This window comes from Mustela lutreola, chromosome 11 (genome assembly GCF_030435805.1).
Source record: "Mustela lutreola isolate mMusLut2 chromosome 11, mMusLut2.pri, whole genome shotgun sequence".
Taxonomy (NCBI): Eukaryota; Metazoa; Chordata; class Mammalia; order Carnivora; family Mustelidae; genus Mustela; species Mustela lutreola.
This window is the reverse complement of record NC_081300.1, coordinates 99,836,585-99,857,231: the sequence shown is the minus strand read 5'-3', so window position 1 is coordinate 99,857,231 and position 20,647 is coordinate 99,836,585. Positions and strand designations below refer to the sequence as shown.

The following is a 20,647-nucleotide window of genomic DNA, read 5'->3' as shown; positions in this document are numbered from 1 at the left end:
AAAAAATGCAGGAGGAACTTAGGGCAGGCAACACCAACTGCCTTCCGTTCCATCTCCATGGGCCCCTGTGTGACCCTGAGATGGGAGCAGGGCCCCTAGGACTCCTCAGGCCTGTCCCACCCCGCAGGCCTCTACAGCATGAGTCCCTGACCTGTTCCAGTGACGCAGCACCTACAGGGGAGAAGCAGGGATGTGCCGTTTCTGGTTAGGGGAAAGGCAGCGGGGCTGGAATAAAATGGTGCTCTCTGGACAGTACTGCAAGAACTTGTGATGTGTAAAAGAACTGATGCTGGTCTGGGAATGCTGAGGGTGTTCATGAGGACGGAAGCCCTTGTGTGGCGGCCTGCTCAAACTTGCAGGCTCCAGCCGGCATGGTGAACTAGACTGGATGCTGCCCCGTGCAACCTTCTGCGGACTGAGTGAGACAACAACACATTTGCAGGACAGCATGTTACTTTGAATAATGCTGTCAATGCGTTTTGTAAACTGTAAAGTGTATCTACTTTTAAAATGGGATTTTAATGGGATTCTGCTGCTCAAGAGATTACTGTGGTGAAGCTAGTATTTTTTAAAAGAATAAAAAGGCCCATAAGAAAACAGGCAAAATGTCCAGATCAGGAAGTGTCCCAAGCCCCAATGTCTGCTGAGATGGGACTGATGAAGTTTTAATGAATGGAGGGAGTGGGAGAGGCTAGTGAAAACCATGAAGCTTTGTGGGCTAGCCTATAGAGAGATGTGCTAAAGGCCTGAACAGAGATGCTAAGTGCCCGAGTAGAGATGCGCTAGGTGTAAAATAATTTCTACACAGCTAATTAATAATTTCTGTAGTGATGACATGTTGACATATTCAGAAATACTGAGTTCAAGAGAATATATTATAACAATTAATTTCCTCCATTTCTTTGTGCTCTATCTAAGGTGACCACCAGAATATGCAAACTGACAAGGACGATCACACTGCTTCCATCAGTGCTAGGCAGATGCTCTCACCATCGCCAGTTCTGCCATTTTTACCGAGAGGATTAGCATTTGAAATTCTATGGAAAACTCCCCAATTTTAAGGCTCCCAAAGGTATTTCTTGCTCCTTCAGTGCCAACATTTCTTATCCCCTTAAACCTTCAAAGTTCACGGACCTCTGCTTTCCCCTCTCCTTGATGAGAACTAGTGAAGCTCTCACACCTGCCACATATTATGTCTTCCAGAGTGGACATTCCCATGTCCGTCTTCCCAAAACGTTAGAAGTCCCTGTTACCCATCTGACTGGGATGCCCGGGCTTGCTCACCACAGCGCCCCTGCTGGCCGTGCTCCCACCACGGAGACCTCAGGGTCATCACAGCCCCCCGCCGGCTGAGCACACACCACCAGTGTTCCTGCTGCCTCATGTCATCACACCTCCCGGCTGGCCACGCGCCCACCACAGAGTAATCCGGCTGCCTCGCGGTCATCACAGCCCCCAGATGACCGTGCTCCCACCACAGAGTGCTCCTGCAGCCTCGCGGCCATGACAGCCCCCCGCTGGCCGAGCTCCCATGAAAGACGTGTGACTCTAGAACTTGGGGGCACGCACTTGCACCTGCAGAGACTCAGACCCTCCTTCTTTCGAAGCTGATGTGGGAGATGCGGGCCCGGAAAACCTAGCAAGTATGGCAAGTGGACCCAAGAAGGGGCAAGATGCAGACTCTTGCCTTTAGCATCTCAGCTGCGAAGTCAAGCCTGAAGCCTGCCTCACCTGCACACCTTTTACAGGATAAGCTGCTAAATTCCCTCTATTGTCCAGGCAGCTGGGGTTGGGTTTCCACTTGCTGAAAGCTGAAAATCTCTGATAACGGCTGTAGACAAGCAGCTCAGAGCTTTTACTGGTGTCTGATATACAGCTGGCGGCGAGCGGAGCCAGCTCTCCGTAAAGTCCTCCACGCTCTGACCACGGTCTTATCTGTCCGCCAGGCTCCCAATCACTCCAGCCACGAAAGACCTCTCACCTCACAGACCTCCAGACCCTGGCCTCCATGCCTGCCACCGGCAGACCATCCTGCGTCTCCTGCAATCCCACAAACTTTCCTTTTCCCGTCTTTCTAGTGAGTTTCTCGTCAATGCCCTAACCTCTCCTCTCCACTGGCCTCTGTCGTGCCCTAAGCGCATGGCACATCTGGCAAGGCAAGCCCAGGATGCTCCAGCCACCCACTTCCTGGTGGAAGTGACACAGGCGAGTGCGATGGGGAGGGAGGGCTGCGGCCCAGGCCGAGGACTGCAGGGACCCCTCCCAGCACTGGGGGCGGCTACCTGCCCTTGGCAGTTGAACGTGCCCCTCCCTTGACTCCCCGAGAGCCAGTGCCACCTGTTTCCCAGCCCCTGTGTCTGCCCAGAGCAGCCCTGGCTCTGACACGGAGCTCCCCCACCTGTGGTCACGCTGCCCTGGGCGGGATGGGCACCCGGGCATGCTCACAGAGCACAGCCGCCTGCGGGAGTGTGGCTGCACTCCATGCGCACGGGGCTGGGTGCTCACTGGGCCGCAGAACCAGCTCTCTTCTCTCCCAATCCTGTGGTCCTGGGAGCGCTCTGTGTCCAGAACCCTCGCTGTGGCTCCGGCTGCCAGGCCTGCTGCTCTCTCTTGCCACACTCAGGCGCCTCGGCCTCTCCCCCCTGTAGGCCTCCACACACATGATTTACATGGCCAGGAAGGCCATGCCCAGCGCTGCGCCCTCACCTTGCTCACTGCAGGGCTCCGGCGTACGGACTACTCACCATCTAGCTCATACGTCAATGTGTGCGCTACTGGCTCCGCTTCCCAGAGGAAGCAGCCCCAAGAGTCCTTCACCCCAGAGTCGAGGATGGGACAAACACAACATGGTGTCCGCCCCTGGCATGACTCGGCAGCTATCAGGGGCCCGGCAGTGACCTGTATACAGTCTGTGGAAAGGACAACTCTGCGTGTGATTCCATTTACAGGAGCGTGCACAGAGACAGAGTCACGCCGATGGAGCGCGGAGAAGCGGGACAGGGCAGGAGACTGGTGGGGCTGGGGCATCCTGTGAGACAAACGTTCTGGAGTTAGAGAGGGTGATAACTGTGCGACTTTACGAACAGACAGACAACCACTGAATTGTGCACCTTGAAACTGTGAATTTTTTGTGAACTCTATATCAAAAAAGCAAACTGTAGGAGAAAGGAGCACTACTTCTCAGGGGAGCGCCCCGGACCGTCCGGAACGCCTGCTCCTTTATCACCCTGCTCTCCCCGCTGCCCTGATCACCAGGGAGCTGGGTCGTTTCTGCCAGTGTGTGTCTGTCTGCCACGCGGGAATGCTAGAACCTTCTGTACAGTCACCTGCAGAGCCCTGAGCTGCTAAGAGCTCTGTGGCCGAATGGCCGTGTGCTCGGGAGGCAGAAGGCACCCGCGGGCACTGTGCCTATTAGAGATGGTCACTAATAAATATTTGCTTAATGAAAATATTAAGTGACTTTTCAAGAACTATTACTTCAAGAGGAACAAGCATAAAGCCTTTTCCTATTGACTTTACACACGCCGCAGTTTCCGTGGCATCCGCTAGAGCAAAGCTGGAAGACGAGAAAACTTGCCTTCAGGCTTTTCTTCTTCCCCTAAAGCTGGGCAATCACGGCAGCATCCCGAGCTACTGAGAGCAGGGAGCGGCAGATGGGAGTCAGTCCTGCCCTGGGTGCGGGCTGTGTCTGCGCTCCCTCTTCCCCCGCTCCCTCCGATGGCGCCTTTCTGCACAGTTTCTGTTGGCTTCTATTCTCTAATGCAGCTGCCAGTCTTCCGCATCTGCTCCACGGGGAGGAAGAGAAAGAGCCTGCACCACCCACGGCTCGAAGGGCAGCTCCCCACATTCATCCGGACGCCAGCACAAGCATCTGTGGGCCGCACTGACCCCCAGGATGCCCTCCTCTGGACCAGAACAACCTGAACCTTCTGCCCTTCCCTGTGCCCTGAGGAGCTCTGCAGACCAAACCCCAGGGCTGGCTCCCGGGACTCTGGCCAGCATCCGACAGCTTGGTGTAGGACAGGGGTCAGAATCCCTTTGCTGGAGGTGGCCAGAGACTGGGTATCTTTGGGTCCCTGTCCGGCCGCCCAGCTCTTCCACTGCCGTGGGGAATGGGGACGCACTGTCCAGCGCCCCAGGGCATCACCCTGTCCTCCAGATTCTTCTCATGGCACAGGCACTGCCTTGGCTGGCCCTCAGGCCCAGCTTGGCCCAGCCGTGATCATTTCCAGGGTTCTGAGGACCAGCCTCGCACTCGGGTTCTACACCCTTTCTAACTGTGGGTCCACCGCTCTTTCACGGAAACAACTGTGTAAATATTTGCTTTTCGTATCCATTACTTATGCAATTTACTTCTCCGTCTCCCATGAAATGAACTTTGTTCTCTGGACAACTTTGTTCCCTATGTTCCTGACCCGATTTTTAACTTCAAAGCAGCTTTCCCTTATGACCTTCTTTGTTAGGGACTGACCTGAACCCATCTGCCTGATGGAGAGGCCTTGTCAGGCTCATGGTCAGGCTCTTCTGGAAAATGGTCGCAGCTTCAGGGGGTCAGAGGGGACAGGGAAGCCCTGGTGCCCTCGCTGGACTGCACTGAGAGCCAGACCAGCCACCCGGGCTGTGGAGGTTGGCGTCACAGTGGGGACACAGTGGGCCCCCGGACGTCGTGTTCACACAGGGGCTGCCTTAACCATCCCAGCAAACCAAAGGCCCTCCGCACTGGTAATTACTCCTGAATGTTCCATGCTAAAGAACGAACGCTCTAACGCTCACAGGGCTTCGGAAACCACTCCAGAAGGAGGTGCCCGATGAGGGCATCCGAAAATGCTCACTAAGGCCCGCTGAGTCGGACACGAAGTGACGGGACCTTCTCACGCGGCACACGGGTTTGCAAAAGGGCCAGGTGCCACCCAGACACTCAAACAGTCACTCTCTGCTTCCCGATCCCCGCACAGACCAATCTTCCCAGCTCTCGTCGACACCAGCTAAAACACTTCATCTGGCAGGACCCACGAAATAAACAGAGGCTGCCCAGTGGCCTGGCCCACGTCCCTAACCTGAGCCGCGGTCGGCCAGGAAATGCATCCCTAACACACACTCCTTACACTCCTATCCCTGACACACGGTTAGCCAGCTCACTGGCCCCTCACAGGTGGGACCTGCTAGCTTTCGAGGACCCCCTGGCCTCCCAGTCAGCCAGGCCCGTCCCTGCCGTGGCACTTCGAAGGTTCCATGAAAGTCGCTCCAGCCCCAGATCCCTCGGAAGTGCAAGCCGGCTGTGAGGCAGGGCAGCCCTGACCCACAGGCCACTCTCCCTTGAATAAAGGGCATCGAACTCTACTAAATTGCTGTGGTTCTGTCACTCTCCATTCAACAGCCAAGCCCTGCCTGCCGTACTTCTGCACTTGTCAGGCCCAAACGCTCCCTCCTCTGTCCCCGCAGTCCACCCTTCAAAACACAGCTCAAAGGGCCCTCTTGAAAACTAGATCGCTTTTGGTGGCTTAATTCTGTTCGTGGCACCAAACCGTAGGTCCCAGATGACAGGGCTCCTGCCCACGTCTCCAGCCACGTCTACGCACCGCACCCAGAGCGGGGTTTGTCTCAGCAGAACTGACATTTCAGGCTGCATCAGTCTCCACCGTGGGGGCCATCCTGGGCACTGTCAGGGGTCTACTGGCACCCCCGACCTCTACCCAAGAGATGCCAGGGGCCCCTCACGCCCAGTGTGACAACCAAAACTGTCTCCTGACACTGCCCAGTGTACCCCAGGGGCAAAATCATTCCTCCTGCCTCCGTACATCCTTCCAGTCTCGGACCCCACGGAGTCACTCATCCAGTGCACCAGACACTGCTAACGCTGCACAAGCCGGGCCTGGAAGGATCTGCTCCCCACTTGACCCCACCTGCTGCCCCTTCACCCAAGACACCCAGCCGCCCTCCACACCAACCCGCGCCCGCCTGGCCAGTGAAAAGCCGGGGTAGCACGAAACACTCATGTTTACCGAGTGCACACTAGGTACCCAGCCCTGCTGTAAAACACTGAAAATGTAGGAACGCATGTTTGATTTTTCTAACAAACCTGTGAGGCAGATCCCAGCGGTGTCCCCTCCTCACGGATAAGAACACTGAGCTGCCGAGCGTTTACAGAGCCTGGCTTCACCTCAGCTGCTGGGGGCCCGTGTGTGAAGGCAGGAAGCTGTACTCCGAAGCTCGCGCTTTCCTTGGTTTGTGATGCCCAAAGGTCTCTGCCCGCCTCTTGCCTGGGATGGGCCCCCTGCCTACATGCTCCCAGAGCCCCTGGATCTCCCTGTCGGCGTACTCGTCACAATTCTGCAATGCTGTTTCTGGACTGGGTCTTAGTTTACATCTATAAACAGATACCCAAGGATGGACCTGCTTCATCTATTTTTTTAATTTTATTTTAAAGATTTTATTTATGTATCGACAGAGAGCAAGCGAGCCAGAGAGCACAAGCAGGGGGAGAGGGAGAGGCAGACTTCCCGCTGAGCAGGGAGCCCAGTTCGGGACTTGATCTCAGGACCCTCAGATCATGATCTGAGCCAATGGCAGATACTTAACCAAAGGAGCCACCCAGGAGCCCCCATTTCTTCTTTTTGAAAACCCAGTATTATCTAACTCACACCCCCTCTTCTGCTGTACTGAAGGGAAGCCCAATCTTCTTCACTTGGGGGGCTCCCTGCCCCACGGCCTGGGGTCACTTGAAGGCCAGAGGGGTCTTGGGCAGGGAACAGGTGTGTGGATGCTCTAACTCCAGGAGAACGTCTGTCACCAAGGGAACCTCCGTTCCCCTCCTGTTCCAGGACAGCTGGCATTCTTTCCTCAAAGCGCCTCGGTTTTCACAGGCCCTAAGATGTCTTTGGCAACCTTGGAGTCTTCCTTTTCTGCATTACCTCCAGAGCGAAAGGGGGACAAGGCTGGCTCTGAAGCAACCAGAGCACAAAGAGCCCTTGTTGTCATGCTTTGGGCGTAGTCAGGAAGACAAAGGACAAGCAGCACAAGGGGCCTGCACAGTCCCCACGGCCATTTTGCCTACTCCTAATGGCCCTCTGGTGCGGGCCGCCGGGGGACCTTTGGAATATTGGGGTTTGTACGTACAGTTCACATCCAGAGCAAAACATTAAAGAGTTGCTTTCTCTAACGGGACGTAGGGTCTCTCTCTGACCCTCCCCCTTCCCAGCACTGGCCCCCCAGACGCGCTAGATTCCAGACAGCTTGGCCTTCTGGTTCTTGGGCTTGCCAACCTCGGTCTGGCCTCAGAACCTGCACTCTGGCTTGTCCCCGCTCCAGAACCATCCTCCCAGACTGGGAGTGCCTTAACTGGCACTCATCACTGCCTGAAACTGCCTCCTTTAATTCTGTGGACTCCCACAGCGCTCTCCCTGCTGAAATGTTTTCCTCAGAGCAGAGGCCACAGGGCACCTCCTCCCTCTGTGAGCCTATGAGAAAAAGCAGGGGCACTGCAATTAAAGTGAAGATAAACCTGTATGATGAAAATCCTCATTGTGAAATCCTAATTGCAAACCTCTGAAAACTAATTTATCCTCTAACAGTCATTGCCACATACGATCTGGAGGAGAACTGTAACATCCTTTAGTGGGAAGGGACATTAAAGGCTTTGCCCCAATCACTCATTTTAATGATAGGGAAGCAGACCAAGAGAGGGGAAGTAAGTTGAGAAATTTCATGAAGCAAGTCAGTTAAAAACAAAACAAAACTCTCCATTAAGCTTTAGGCACCAATCTGCTCCAGGCCTGCCCTGAGGGGCTTCCGTAGCAGAGAGCAGACAAAAAGAACACAACTAAGCATTTGACGGGACTGCTGCAGCCCAAGTGCTGAGAAGGACGAGGAGGATGGGACACGGAATGCTGGGAGCCGAGGGGGGGCCCCCGGAGAGCAGGGTCCACCTGGAGGAGGAGGGAGCGCTGGCCTGTTTGATGCCCGCTGGGCCTGGAAACCCTCCCCGGCCCCTCAGCTTAATGGGACCCTCCTTTGCACTCAGGATTCCAGGCAAATGTCACTTAATTAGGGAGGCCTCCCCGGGGCTCTGACCCCAAGCAGCCCCTAACCCTGTTAAGTTATACACAGGGCCTGTGTCACAGCAGACATCCCTGCATTCTTGCGCTCTCCGCCCCACGGCAATGCAAGCGGCACACAGACCTGACCACGGTTCTCCTTGCTGAGTCTCCCCCTAACACACAAAGCACCGGTGACCACAGGTGTAAAAGACGGGCGCGCACAGAGCAGCCCGGCAGCCCCTGGAGCGCTTTCTCTCCACCGTTCTGCCCCCGTGCTCCTGCCCCCGTGCAGGTTCCTAAGCGGGGTTCCCCACCGCCCCCCCCCAAACAACCCCAGGGGCTGGTGGGGGCGCATGAGGACAGCCGCATCCAGGCGGGGCCAGGGCACCGGCCTGGGGCTGGGTCCTGCGCTCCCACCGTCCCCACCTCCCCGCGCCCCCGCGGGCCACAGGCCCTGCTGCTGCCTTTCCGCGCCCGCACAGGCCCCTGCGCGCCAGCCCGTCCGTTTGGGCGCGCGGTCCCGGCGGCCGGGTGGCCCCCCCAGATACCCCGCGCTCACATCGCGGATGCTTGGTCGGCGCCTGCACCTACCGGATGCGCTCCGCCGTGACGGCGTTGCCCGTGTGCCGCCGCAGCACCGCCAGGAACAGGAGCCGCATGCCGCCGCTGTCCCCGCCAGGGCCCAGCCATGGACCGCCGCGGCCGCCGCCGACCAGGCCCGGGGGCGGGAGCGCGGACCGAGGGGGAGGGGCGGGGACACGGAGGAGCCTGAGAAGGGGACGGGGCAGGGGCCTGGGCGGTGGCACTGGGTCGGTCCCGCCCGCCGCTCCCAAGGCCGCGCCCGCACTCGCTGGTTCTGGAACGGGGTTCAGGCGTGCGGGGAGCTGGGGGCAGGAGGAGACGCGAGACAGCTCCCACGGGATCAGCACCAGGGTTCCCGGGGTTCCCGCCCATGGGAGCCAGAAGAGATCACTGGTGGACTCTCAAGGCTCCAAGGGAGAGGGTGGGTCCACTCCCATGGGGACCAGGCCGTAGCTCCACTCCCACGGGGACTAGCGCCAAAGGTAATTTGGGTCCCCTCCCACAGGGACCAGCAGCAGGGGTGACTGCAGAGGCCCCCCTCGGGAACCACCGATGGCCTTCCATTCACACCAGGGTGGTCAGAGTCTGCCCCCCAGGTATCAGGACCAGGGTCTTGAAAAACCAGAGATGTGTCCAACTTAAGTCAGCATTTCCACAATGCACAAGCTGGATCGGAGGAGGAGCTGTCCACTCTACATTTGCGAAAAGATACATGGGGCCTATGAAGATTCCTAAGTTTGTCTGAGTCCAAGTTGACTCCCGTGGAGCAGTACTAAACTGGAAACGGTTGGCAGGAGAGGGGGCAAGAAGAGGAAGGGCCTTCACACAAAAGATGCCAGAGCAAAAAAAGTGTGTTATTTAGGTGGCTCCCGCTGAAAGCCGGGTCGGCTGTTTGTGATTGGTTGTGCTGACGTGTCAACTTCCTAACCGTCACCTTGAGGCACTGGCAGAGTTCTTTCTCTGCCTGAGTACAGCAGCACCCAGTGTTAGAGCCCCATCAGTCTGAGGGCCTCCCGTTCAGTTTAACAGCCCGGGCCTGGACTCTTCAGTGCACCACAGCGCTGACGGGCTCACTTCGCCGCCTCCACCATCTCCAACTGAATGTGAAGGAGAAACTGACGTTTATGTCTGGCTGCACGGTCACTATGGACCCAGGCTTCTAAGTCCAGCATCCCAGTGTCTGGCCTCTGTTCTCAACACAGCCATGAGGCGCAGCATGCCTGCCGCAGTCCCAGCCATCACGTTCACATTCCAGGCAAGGAGCAAGGCCCGGCACAAGGGTGCACCCAAAATGGTGCACTGAAGAGCTCTTCCTGCCATGTGACACAGCCAAGGCCTTTCTCTTAAGGTGTACGTGACCACATCTTCCGTCCCCACAGCCAGGTGCTACAGTCTGTCAGCTGGGCGCACTGCCGCCCCGGGGCAAGTGGCAGTCACTGAGAACACGGTTCTAGGGATTTGGACGTGGACATCTCTTCTTCGAGCCAACCACTCTACTCACTAATTGGCCCATTTCAGAAGTGAGTGTGTGTGTGAAGGCCCGGCCTCCCACACAGGGGACTACTTCTTCCCCACTTCTACAGCCGGGGCTCTCTGACCCCAGACGGTCCCATTCTGCGTAACCGGCAGCAGCCAGCCCTTCCCTCCGCCTGGGTCTTCACATGGGCTCCAACTTCCAGGGCCTTGGGAAGAGGTTGTGGAGAGAAGGCACTCAGTAGATGTTTGTGGAGGGACCTCCCCGAATAAGGCACTGCTGTGAAATTTTATTCCTATGATAATGCAGTCCTGATGCTTTAACGGAAGTCAGCGCTGCAACAGGATTTGCTGTAGAAATTCACTTTTATTGGATTTTTCTGGAATACACCTGCTCTGTAAGGTAAGAGGTTCTGACAGATCTTTGAGGGCCCATTACTTTATTCATTCATTGCTTCAGTTTACCCATTTATAAGACAAAAAAGACAGTATATAGTATCATAGCTAATTAGTTCGTTTTGGTGAAGTCTTTTATGACTCTCCCAAGTAGGTAATAGAAAAGGGTACAAAGACAAATGTGTTACTGTGGGATAATATGGAAATAATTACGGGGGGTGGGTGGCAACTAGAACAGAAAAGGTTGTAAGCATCTCAGTATTTCTCTAGATGGTTCTAACACAAGGGTCTTAAAATATATGTAAAGCAAAATCTGCTTTTTCTTTCATCACAGTGTTTGCTCAGACTATTTCTCTAGTTCACGGCACCACGGAAAATGAAAGCTTATTATCTCCCCGGCATAAAAGTGATAGCATTTCAGGGGAGAGCACCCTGGGCATATTGAATTTAGAAACGGCTTATGATAAAAAATCAGCACCTGACATCTTTTTTTCCCCTTTTTTTTGCCTTCATGACATTAACAAGTGGCGCACGCTCCTTTGCTTTTTCTAGCAGATTCCGATCTCTGGACCATTACTCTTCCCCACCATAGTGCTGAGAGCTACAGACATGCTGGGGGTGAAGGAGAGAGAGAGGCGCAAAACGCTTTCTAAAGACAGAGACAGAGACAGAGACAGAAGCAGAGGCAGAGACAGAGACAGAGACAGAAGCAGAGGCAGAGACAGAGACGAGACAGAGACAGAACTGCCGCACTCTCTCCTCCGCCCTTTGTTGACAGCACGCGGACGTGACCACACACAAGAGCGAGCTGTTGGTCTAAAGTAACTAGTTTCTTCCAGCCTTGCTTAGGGAACATGGTCACTAGTCAACCAGAACTAAACAATTTTCCCTTTGAGCTTTCAGCAAAAAAGCGGGCCTTCCTTCCCACTGCTGTGCTGAATGTGGGGCATACGGGGTTCTTAACTCACAACCCAGAGCTCTCATCACTGCCAAATGGGCCGGGACGCCTGACAGCTCTGGTGCAGCTCACTTCGCCGCCTCCACCATCTCCACCTGAATGTGAAGGAGAAACGGACCCAGGCTTCCAAGTCCAGCATCCCAGTGTCTGGCCTCTGTTCTCAACATGCCATAAGGTGCAGCACAGTTCTAATAATGCGAGAGACAAAGGTCCCATCGTTGCGCATAAGAGGTTGGCTAGAAGGAAGATACAGGAACAACCTGTTGTACGTGCTGACCCGTACCTACTCTTTTAAACTTCTCTCTCTCTCTCTTTTTTTTTTTAAAGATTTAACTTGAGAGAGTGAGCGAGTACATGACCAGGGGAAGGGGCAGAGGGAGGAAGAGGAAATCTCAAGGCAATTCCCCACGGAGCACAGAGCCTGATGCAGGGCTCGATCTCACCACTCTGAGATCATGACCTGAGCCCAAATCAAGAGTCAGACGCTCAACCGACTGAGCCCCCCAGGTGCTACTTTTTCATTTATTTTTATTAAACACTCACATATGATTAACACATACAGATAAAACAGAATTTAAACACCACACGGAATCCCACTGCCCTCAAGACTTTGGTCTCGAGTTTTTCCAGACTGGATGGATGGATGGAACCGCGGCGCCCATCACGCAGCTGGCGGCGTCCTGCGCACTCTGCGGCAACCCTCCGTGAGTCCTCCCTCCAGCCCTGGGGCAGGTACCACTGCTGTCAGCACTTCACAGACGGAGAAACGGAGATTCGAGAAGGTGTACGTCTCCCAAAGCGGCGCGGACAGTGCGGCCTCTGCGGTCCTTCAGCTCTGCTCTACAGACCAGGGCACAGCACCTTGTCGGTGATAGCTTGCATTGCTTTGTGTCTGTCACTTTGTTACTAAAAGTAAAAATGCTTTATATGGGTCTTTTGTCATTGTTATTATTTGCTCTTCTTTTCAGACTTAATCATCACGGTAGGCATTTTTTCCTCCTTTGGTGAGTAAAGTGACAGACGTTTATTTATAAGCAAGGACACAGACAAAGCTCTCAGGAGTGAGGGGTCCCGACAGGGCTGCCCGCGGCAGGCAATGTTCGAACATGCCCCCAAGAGCGCCAGCCTCCTGATGGGCGCCTTCTTCCAGGTACTCAATCAAATGCCCGTCCAGACGATGAAGTGAAGAGAATTTTAAATTACATTTCCAAACCCGTCGCTCTTAGAATAGGGAGGTCGTCCAGGGTGAGTCTTACCCAGTCACTGAAAGGCGCTGGAAGCTCCTTGATGTCTCCTGGCCTCCGCCGTCCGGGAGCCTCTGCTGCTAGAACTGGGGCCAAAGGCGGCCGGGTGCACGGAGCGCCGGGGGGCTTTCCCGGCTGAGAGCAGCCCCAGGTGCCAGCCAGCAGGAAGTGGCCCCTCTACTCCCCACCTCACAGAGCTATGTTCGGCCACAATCACAGGAGCCACAAAGAAGTCCAGATGGGGCCTCGGCCCGGCCCGCACCTTCACTTCTGCTCTGAGACCCGGAGCTGGGAACCACTCGGTCATGCTCCGCCCCGAGGCTCACACAGCTGTGAGCGGACACACCCCGGTCTTGCCTGAGCCCCACAAAGCTGTGGCAATTTGTTTTGTAACCGTAGAAATGAACACGATGTATCTTGAATGTGTTTCCACCTCAGAATCTGGTATCATCTGAGTGTACCCATGCACTATAATCAATGCCTTGCTGTTTCCCATCTTTTGGCTATTTTAAGTAACCCAGCCATGAACATTTTTTTTTTAAGATTTTATTTATTTATTTGACACAGAGAGAGAGAGCACAAGTAGACAGAGCAGCAGGCAGAGAGAATGGGGGAAGCAGGCTCCCTGCTGAGCAGAGAGCCCGATGTGGGACTCGATCCCAGCACCCTGGGATCATGACCTGAGCCGAAGGCAGAGGTTTAACCCACTGAGCCACCCAGTTGTCCCTGCCGTGAACATTTTATACTAAGTCTCTGCACACATTTCTAAATTCCCAACAGTGGTGCTGCACATTCAGAGTGTGGACAAATGTGGTTTTGATATGCACAGCCCACTGCTAGAACCCTCGTACGGAATCTACCAGTTCATTGACCGCTTACAAGTACGCTCACTTCACTGCCCGACAATTGCCAACAAGGACTATTTTTCAGTTCAAGTGACGTGTCCCCTCTTTTTGCATTTTTACGTTACTGGCGTGATTTGGCTTTGTTTCCCCCGGAAGGACACTGCCCCCGTGTGTGCGCATCGCACGTATATGACTGCTTGCACTAGCTGGAACTTCTCCACTTGCAAAGGACTGAAAGTCACAACTGCTTAACCAGAAAGGAAGTCATGGGCTCACAACTGAAATGTCCAGGAAATAAAGCTACTTTAGGTGATGGGCAGAACCTGGACCCAGAATATGTCTTTTTCAAACAAGGTCTTTCTCTCTCCATCCCTACCTTTTTCTGAGTTGTTTCATTCCTAAGTTTTACAAGATGGCCCATGTCAACTCTAGGCTTGTATCTTTAGAATTACAACGCGAGCAGAAAGAACAGTTCAGGGCGCCTGGGTGGCTCAGTGGGTTAAAGCCTCTGCCTTCGGCTCAGGTCATGATCTCAGGGTCCTGGGATCGAGCCCCACATCGGGCTCTCTGCTCAGCAGGGAGCCTGCTTCCCTCCTCTCTCTGCCTGCCTCTCTGCCTGCTTGTGATCTCCCTCTCTCTGTCAAATAAATAAACAAAATCTTTAAAAATATGAGCTCAAAATTCAGAATCAAAAAAAAAGGAATAGTTCATTCCTGGCTCTCCAGAGTAAGACAAGGGACTGGCTATGATTAGACCAAACTGTGTCACGGACCCATCTTTGAGCCAATCACGGTACTCGACAGACGGTATCTGGCTGCTGGATGGGCTTCGGTCACATGACCATGACCAGAGCCAGCTCAGGGGCCAGCCGGGCCTGCCTGCACCACCCCAGGAGCCGAAAAGCACGTGTCTGTGGCAGAAGGAATGCTGAGCAGCACCAGAGGAGCGCTCTCTTCTACCACGCCCATCTACTTGGCCAGCGTTACTTACTGGATGTTTACCCAAGACTTCCCATAAGAGTCCTAAGAACTTCTAAAACAAAGATATTAACTTTGTCGTACATATTTCAAATATTTTTTAAGTTTGCTGCCAAACCTTTTTTAGGCAAATAAGTTTTAAGTCTTTACGTAGCCAAATTAATTAATGTTTTCTGTTATGGCTTATGGCTTTGGTGTTAGGCTTCTGAAAGCATTTCCTGCCCTGAGGTTTTCTATTTGCCAATAGTTTCGTGTCACGTTTTTGATATTTTTTATTTTCATGTGGTAATATTTGACCCATCTGGAACTTATGCTGGTCTGAAACACAAAGCCTGTTTCTCCCGTGCGTACAGTCGCTCACCCCACCAGAATTCACTGGATAATCCCTTCTTTTCTCCATGCGTCGGACACGCTGTGTCGTTTCACACACGCTTTAGTGCTCGCTCTGAGTTCACCTCCACAGACCTCTTCTGCAAGGCCCAATCCAAAAGCGAACAGGCTGCAGCGGCCGACTGTCGTAGGACTACAGCACAGACGGAGACGTTTACCCGGAACTGTGAGGAAGAGAGTCGAGAGGGAACGGGCAGGTGCCGCCCCACGCCTCGCACTTTTTCAAACGGAAGGAAGCCAAGGTGCCGTTTCGATCGCCTGCCCTCTCTCGTCCCTCCCCCTTTCTGCCGGTGAAGGCCTGCCTGGTGCAGATGTCTCACTGTCCAAGCCCAGGAGAAAAGGAACCCAAGAAGCAGAGGGTGCTACGCACAAGGGTCAAAGAAAATGAGTGTTTGAAAACCGCAAACTCAAACCCATCTTCTGGGCCACACTCCCCTCCCCCGCAAACATAAAACACAAGTCATTCTGAGAGCCGAGTTAATTCACACAACAGCAGGTTAATGGGACTCTGTTTTGGGCTCCAGAAAGTAAGGCCTGACTCCGTCCCACAGACCGACTGTTCGTACTTCTCGTGTTTTCTGCTTCTACCTACGTGCTCTGCCGACAGAACTGTCACAACAGGGGCTCCCAGAGATAAAGAGAACTTATAACAACTCCGCACCTGAAGAGTCAAGAGACTGAGGGGAGGGCCTGCCTCTAATGCAGCTCAGGCCTCACACCGTGGCCTGGCGCGTAGAGATGATCTAGGCCTGCCGCGGTCCCTAGGACAGAACTGCGGGAGCTGAAAAGCAGAAGCTTCAGCCACGAGTACGGACACTGAGCGGTCATGACGTGGGCAGAGGGCTGGTGAGTGATGCGCAGATGGCAGAGGATGTCCGTAACGGGCACTTGTGAACCCATGTTTTGAGGAAGCAGAAACTATGAGTAAGCAGACGTAGCTGTAGGGGACAGCCAGCGATGAGCCCTGCAGATGTGAAATGAGAAGCAGAAATACCATGAAAAAGTCGACAGCCCCTGAAATGTCCTCGGTCCCCACTGGTTTCTGAATTCACTCCATCAGAGAGCATCTCCTCTGGGCTCCGCACTGAGCAGGGACAGGGTGGTGACGGAGAAGGGTCCTGCGTCAGAGCAAACGGTACATTCCGGTCCACGCCACAAGCGACCCTGCAGTAAGGTCCTCTTGCCCAGAAGGCCCCTGAGGTGAAAAGACTGCCCACAAACTGTACTTTGTAAGACAACGCTGCCTATCGTCCAGATGCCAGCGGTATGAGTTAGGTCATTTACTTATTTATTTGAGCTGTAAGGAGACTCCCATGATTGCTTTTAGGAACAGAGGCATCTTCCAAGTATACACCGTAAGGTGGTGAGAGTCAACTTCTATCAATGCTTTCAGCGTTATCATGGTTGGAGCTTAGCACAGGGGCTCCAAACACACTGATCGCAAGGGCCAGGCAGAAACTCTAAAAGCAAATTGGAGTGTGAGGAAAAAAATCAGGCTGCCCTCTCTTATTTTCCTGCTTTTTGATACAACCATGACACGTGGCTTTTGGCTTCAACTAACAGAGAACCCGACACAGTGATCTTTACTAACTTCTCCCTGATTCCCTACTGCGCCATCCACATCCTCAACTGGTTCATCTCGTGACTGTGAGACAGCTGCCAGCAGCAATTAGGCCCCTGGGCTTCCGAACTCATGCCCTGTTTGGATGAGTGTCTCCCTTGGAGTCATGGAACAAGAATCCTTTCTTTTAGCCTGACTGGGCCAATTCATGTCATCTGTGCTCTGCCGGGCCCTGGGGGGATGTCATGTCTTGAATGGTTACAGTCTGGGTTTCCAAACCAGACACTGTGAAGAGGCATGAGAGACTAGCATTGTTCTTGAATATTCAGATCGAGAAACACCGATGAAGTTAGCTTCTCCTGAGCTGCGTGGGTAGCTGGGGGGAGCAACGCGGGGAGACAAATCGAGAGTAGGCAGTCGAGCGAAATCAGGATTCAGTTTGGAAAGAGAGGAGGGTGTGCACTCCACGTTAGTAAAAGGCAGCACAGTCGGACGGAACTTCCTGCAACAGTGGGGTGATCTATACTGTGCTGTTCACCACGGTAGCCGCCAGTCGCAGGAGGCTATTGGGTACTTGAAATGCAGCTGCTGTGATAGAGGCACAGAACTTTTCCTTTCATTAAACTTGTACTAATTTAAGTTCAAATGGCCACACGTGGCTAGTGGCTACCGCACCAGACAGTGCAGAGAGAGAAAATTTCTCTGCGGTAAGAAAGCAAGACAACAGAGAGTGAGCGGGATTTAAGCTGGAAACCGTACGGCCCACATCAGACAGTGGCCGCTACCTGGTGTTAGGTTATGGCCCCCAGAGAAGACAGGTGTGCTTTCATCTGATGCTGCCTAACAAGCCTGCCCTGAACTTACTGGTTTAAAATAACAAGTATTCTGCCATCTGGGCGGAGGCTCGGCTGGGCAGTTTCTGCTGGTCTTGCTGCTGGTGACTCGTGTGGCTTCCTTCAGCGGGGAGGTTGGTTGAGGTCATGGGGAACTTCTCTCGACATAGTTGCAGACTCTTCTTCGACACGTGGTCACTCCAGCAAGGTACCTGGACTTTTTATGTGGGGGTTCAGGGCTTCCGAGGCACAAAAGTAGAAGCTACCAGCCCTTGCTAAGGTTCAGGTTCAGACCTGACCCAGGGATACTCCACCACATTCTCTCTACCTAAGCAAGTCGTAAGCCCACAGCGTTTTTTGTTTTTTTTTAAGATTTTATTTAATTATTTGTGTGAGAGAGAGAGAATGAGGAGAGAGATCAGAGGGAGTAGTAGACTCCCCACCAAGCAGGGAGCCCGATGTGGCACTCGATCCCAGGATTTGAGGGTCACAACCCAAGCCGAAGGCAGTCATTTAACCAACTGAGCCACCCAGGTGCCTATCCACAGCTGTTTTGTTTTGTTTTGTTTTAAAAATTTTATTTATTTGACAGATCACAAGTAGGTAGAGAGGCAGGTGGGGGCGGGCGGGGGAAGCAGGCTCCCTGCTGAGTGGAGAGCCAGACGCGGGCTCGATCCCAGGACCCTAAGATCATGACCTGAGGTGAAGGCAGAGGCTTTAATCCACGGAGCCACCCAGGCGCCCCTCCACAGCGGTTCTTAATCCCTTCCACATTCTCTTTACAAAAGCAAGTCAAAAGCCCAGAGCAGTTTTTAAAATACACTGCAACCAAACCGAAACATTTCTTCCCGCAGGACTGATTTTGCGACTTCATGGTGTCAGAGACAGCAGGGTATGTATACCGGACTTCCTACCCCAGGACCAGGAACTGCTCACAGTGCCTCAGGGTACACCCCTAACTCCGTAACTGCCACACCCACGTCATTCCATTAGCTCTACACTCCTCAGCTGAGATAACTCGACTGAGTTCCTCTGGGCTCCACCAAGACGGCCCATCTGCACTGAACAGAGCTTCGTACTAAACCATCGCGCGAACCAACAAATCGCTTCACTTTCACCCCGTTTACTCTGCACTTTGCCGCAGAGTGTCAGTTTCATCAGTCTTTTAACAAATACTTGTGGAGGTTCTGTCTCATGTTCCAGCCAGAACATGGGAGAAGCACTGCATTGTACCAGGGATTGAGCAAAACCCTTTACTTAAGACTGAGCTCTACTGCCTACCAGGTGTGTGATCTTACAGGGTTTGCCTTTCTTCGGTTAAATTAGGAAACCAATGTACGCTTTAAACATCAGTTATAAAAATAAAATAAAAATAAAAAAATAAAAAAATAAACACCAGTTATGTCTCATAAAATTTACCACTTAAAAAATCAACAAATATTCACTCAGTTCAAATCCGCATGTAGTTCCTGTCGGCAGGGGTTGTGCTAGATTATGGGAACACAGTAACGGACAAACAAAATCACAGCTCTCCCAGGTTTGAAGACAGATATTAAGTCAATTCACAAAACACAGGATCATACGTGAACGTGCTGCTGTGAAGAGATCGTGTGGGCACCCTAATGACGCAGGAAAAGCTTCCGCCCTGTTCTGGAAGGATCAACTAAGCTGACAGCTGAGGACGATCTGCGCGTTAATGGACCGGGAGGGAAGGTCTTCTTCTGGCATCCCAGGAGTCCGTCTTTAAATGCCTATTAAGTACCTACTGCGCGCTGGGCTGCCGCCACCACCAGGTGGGGATCCGTCTACGGGTCACTCGTTTAGGAAAATAAACAGGAGAACACGCGCTCCTTGGAGGAAGGACTTCTTACCTATCTGGCAAGCCGACGCCTCGGGTCACGGCTGGCCTCGAGGGCAGAGAGAAGAAGCAATGGTTTCGCAGTAGCCCCAGCATTCCCATGCGGGTCCCGCCGCTGGAAGCCACGCTCCAGCCATTTCTCAGGGACACGGTCACTGCACCGCGCTCCGGCCACTTCTCAGGGACACGGTCACTCCACCGCGCTCCGGCCACTTCTCAGGGACACGGTCACTCCACCGCGCTCCGGCCACTTCTCAGGGACACGGTCACTGCACCGCGCGCCGGCCACTACTCAGGGACACGGTCACTGCACCGCGCGCCGGCCATTTCTCAGGGACACGGTCACTGCACCGCGCGCCGGCCACTACTCAGGGACACGGTCACTCCACCGCGCGCCGGCCACTTCTCAGGGACACGGTCACTCCACCGCGCTCCGGCCACTTCTCAGGGACACGGTCACTGCACCGCGCTCCGGCCACTTCTCAGGGACACGGTCACTCCACCGCGCGCCGGCCACTTCTCAGGGACACGGTCACTCCACCGCGCGCCGGCCACTTCTCAGGGACACGGTCACTGCACCGCGCGCCGGCCACTTCTCAGGGACACGGTCACTCCACCGCGCTCCGGCCACTTCTCAGGGACACGGTCACTCCACCACGCGCCGGCCACTTCTCAGGGACACGGTCACTGCACCGCGCGCCGGCCATTTCTCAGACACACGGTCACTCCACCGCGCGCCGGCCACTTCTCAGGGACACGGTCACTGCACCGCGCTCCGGCCACTTCTCAGGGACACGGTCACTGCACCGCGCTCCGGCCACTTCTCAGGGACACGGTCACTGCACCGCGCTCCGGCCACTTCTCAGGGACACGGTCACTGCACCGCGCGCCGGCCCCCGCCGCAGGAGCTATGGGCCGATAAAGACGACGGCACGGGAGAGCCCTGGCACGGCGCAGCGAGGACCGCGCGGACCAGGACAGCGGGGAGGGCGACGGGGGACACACGGAAGCCGCGGCCGGCGCGGCGGAGAGACAGAGGGGCAGCGCGATGGGGGCGGGGCGCTTCAGACGCGACGGCCGCGCCCCGCGCACAGGGAGCGACACCCGAGCTGGCGGGCGAAGGGCAGCGCGAAGCCGTCCCTGGGGAAGGGCGCGGGCTCGGAGCCTGGCTCTGGGACAGCCGTCCTCGTCGCGACCCCCGGGAAAGCCCGCGGTGCGGCCGCCAGCCCGGGAGGCGCGCGTGGAGCCGGCGGCAGCGCCGGCTACGGGTGCGGCTCACCGTCCCGGCGCGCAGGGGCAGCACCGCCGCGGTCCACGTTCCCGTCACCGCGGGCTGACGACCCGGCCGAGCCGGCGACACCGCACTCTTTCAAACACGGCGGGCGCGGACGCCGGGACTCGGACGCGCCGCGCACGCCGGAAGTCGCCGCCCACCGGAACCGGAAGGCCCCGGCGGCCACGGGCCCATAAAGGCACCGAGACGGGGGGCGGGCC

General features: G+C 54.8%; 1 protein-coding gene across 5 annotated transcripts in view; it reads right to left on the bottom strand.

The window, feature by feature from the left end:
- GLT1D1 (glycosyltransferase 1 domain containing 1) overlaps window positions 1-20,072 on the bottom strand; it is a 98,931-nt gene extending 78,859 nt beyond the window's left edge. For 2 of the 5 annotated variants that reach the window (XM_059139879.1, XM_059139880.1), the window contains exon 1: window positions 19,167-20,072. In XM_059139879.1, the coding sequence (XP_058995862.1) occupies window positions 19,167-19,255 (89 nt within the window). In that variant the 5' untranslated portion in view covers window positions 19,256-20,072. Of the gene's footprint in view, window positions 1-8,627; window positions 8,824-19,166 lie in introns of those variants that run through there. The other 3 variants (XM_059139877.1, XM_059139878.1, XM_059139881.1) reach the window with 3 other exon arrangements.
- Between the last annotated feature and the right edge of the window lie 575 nt (window positions 20,073-20,647).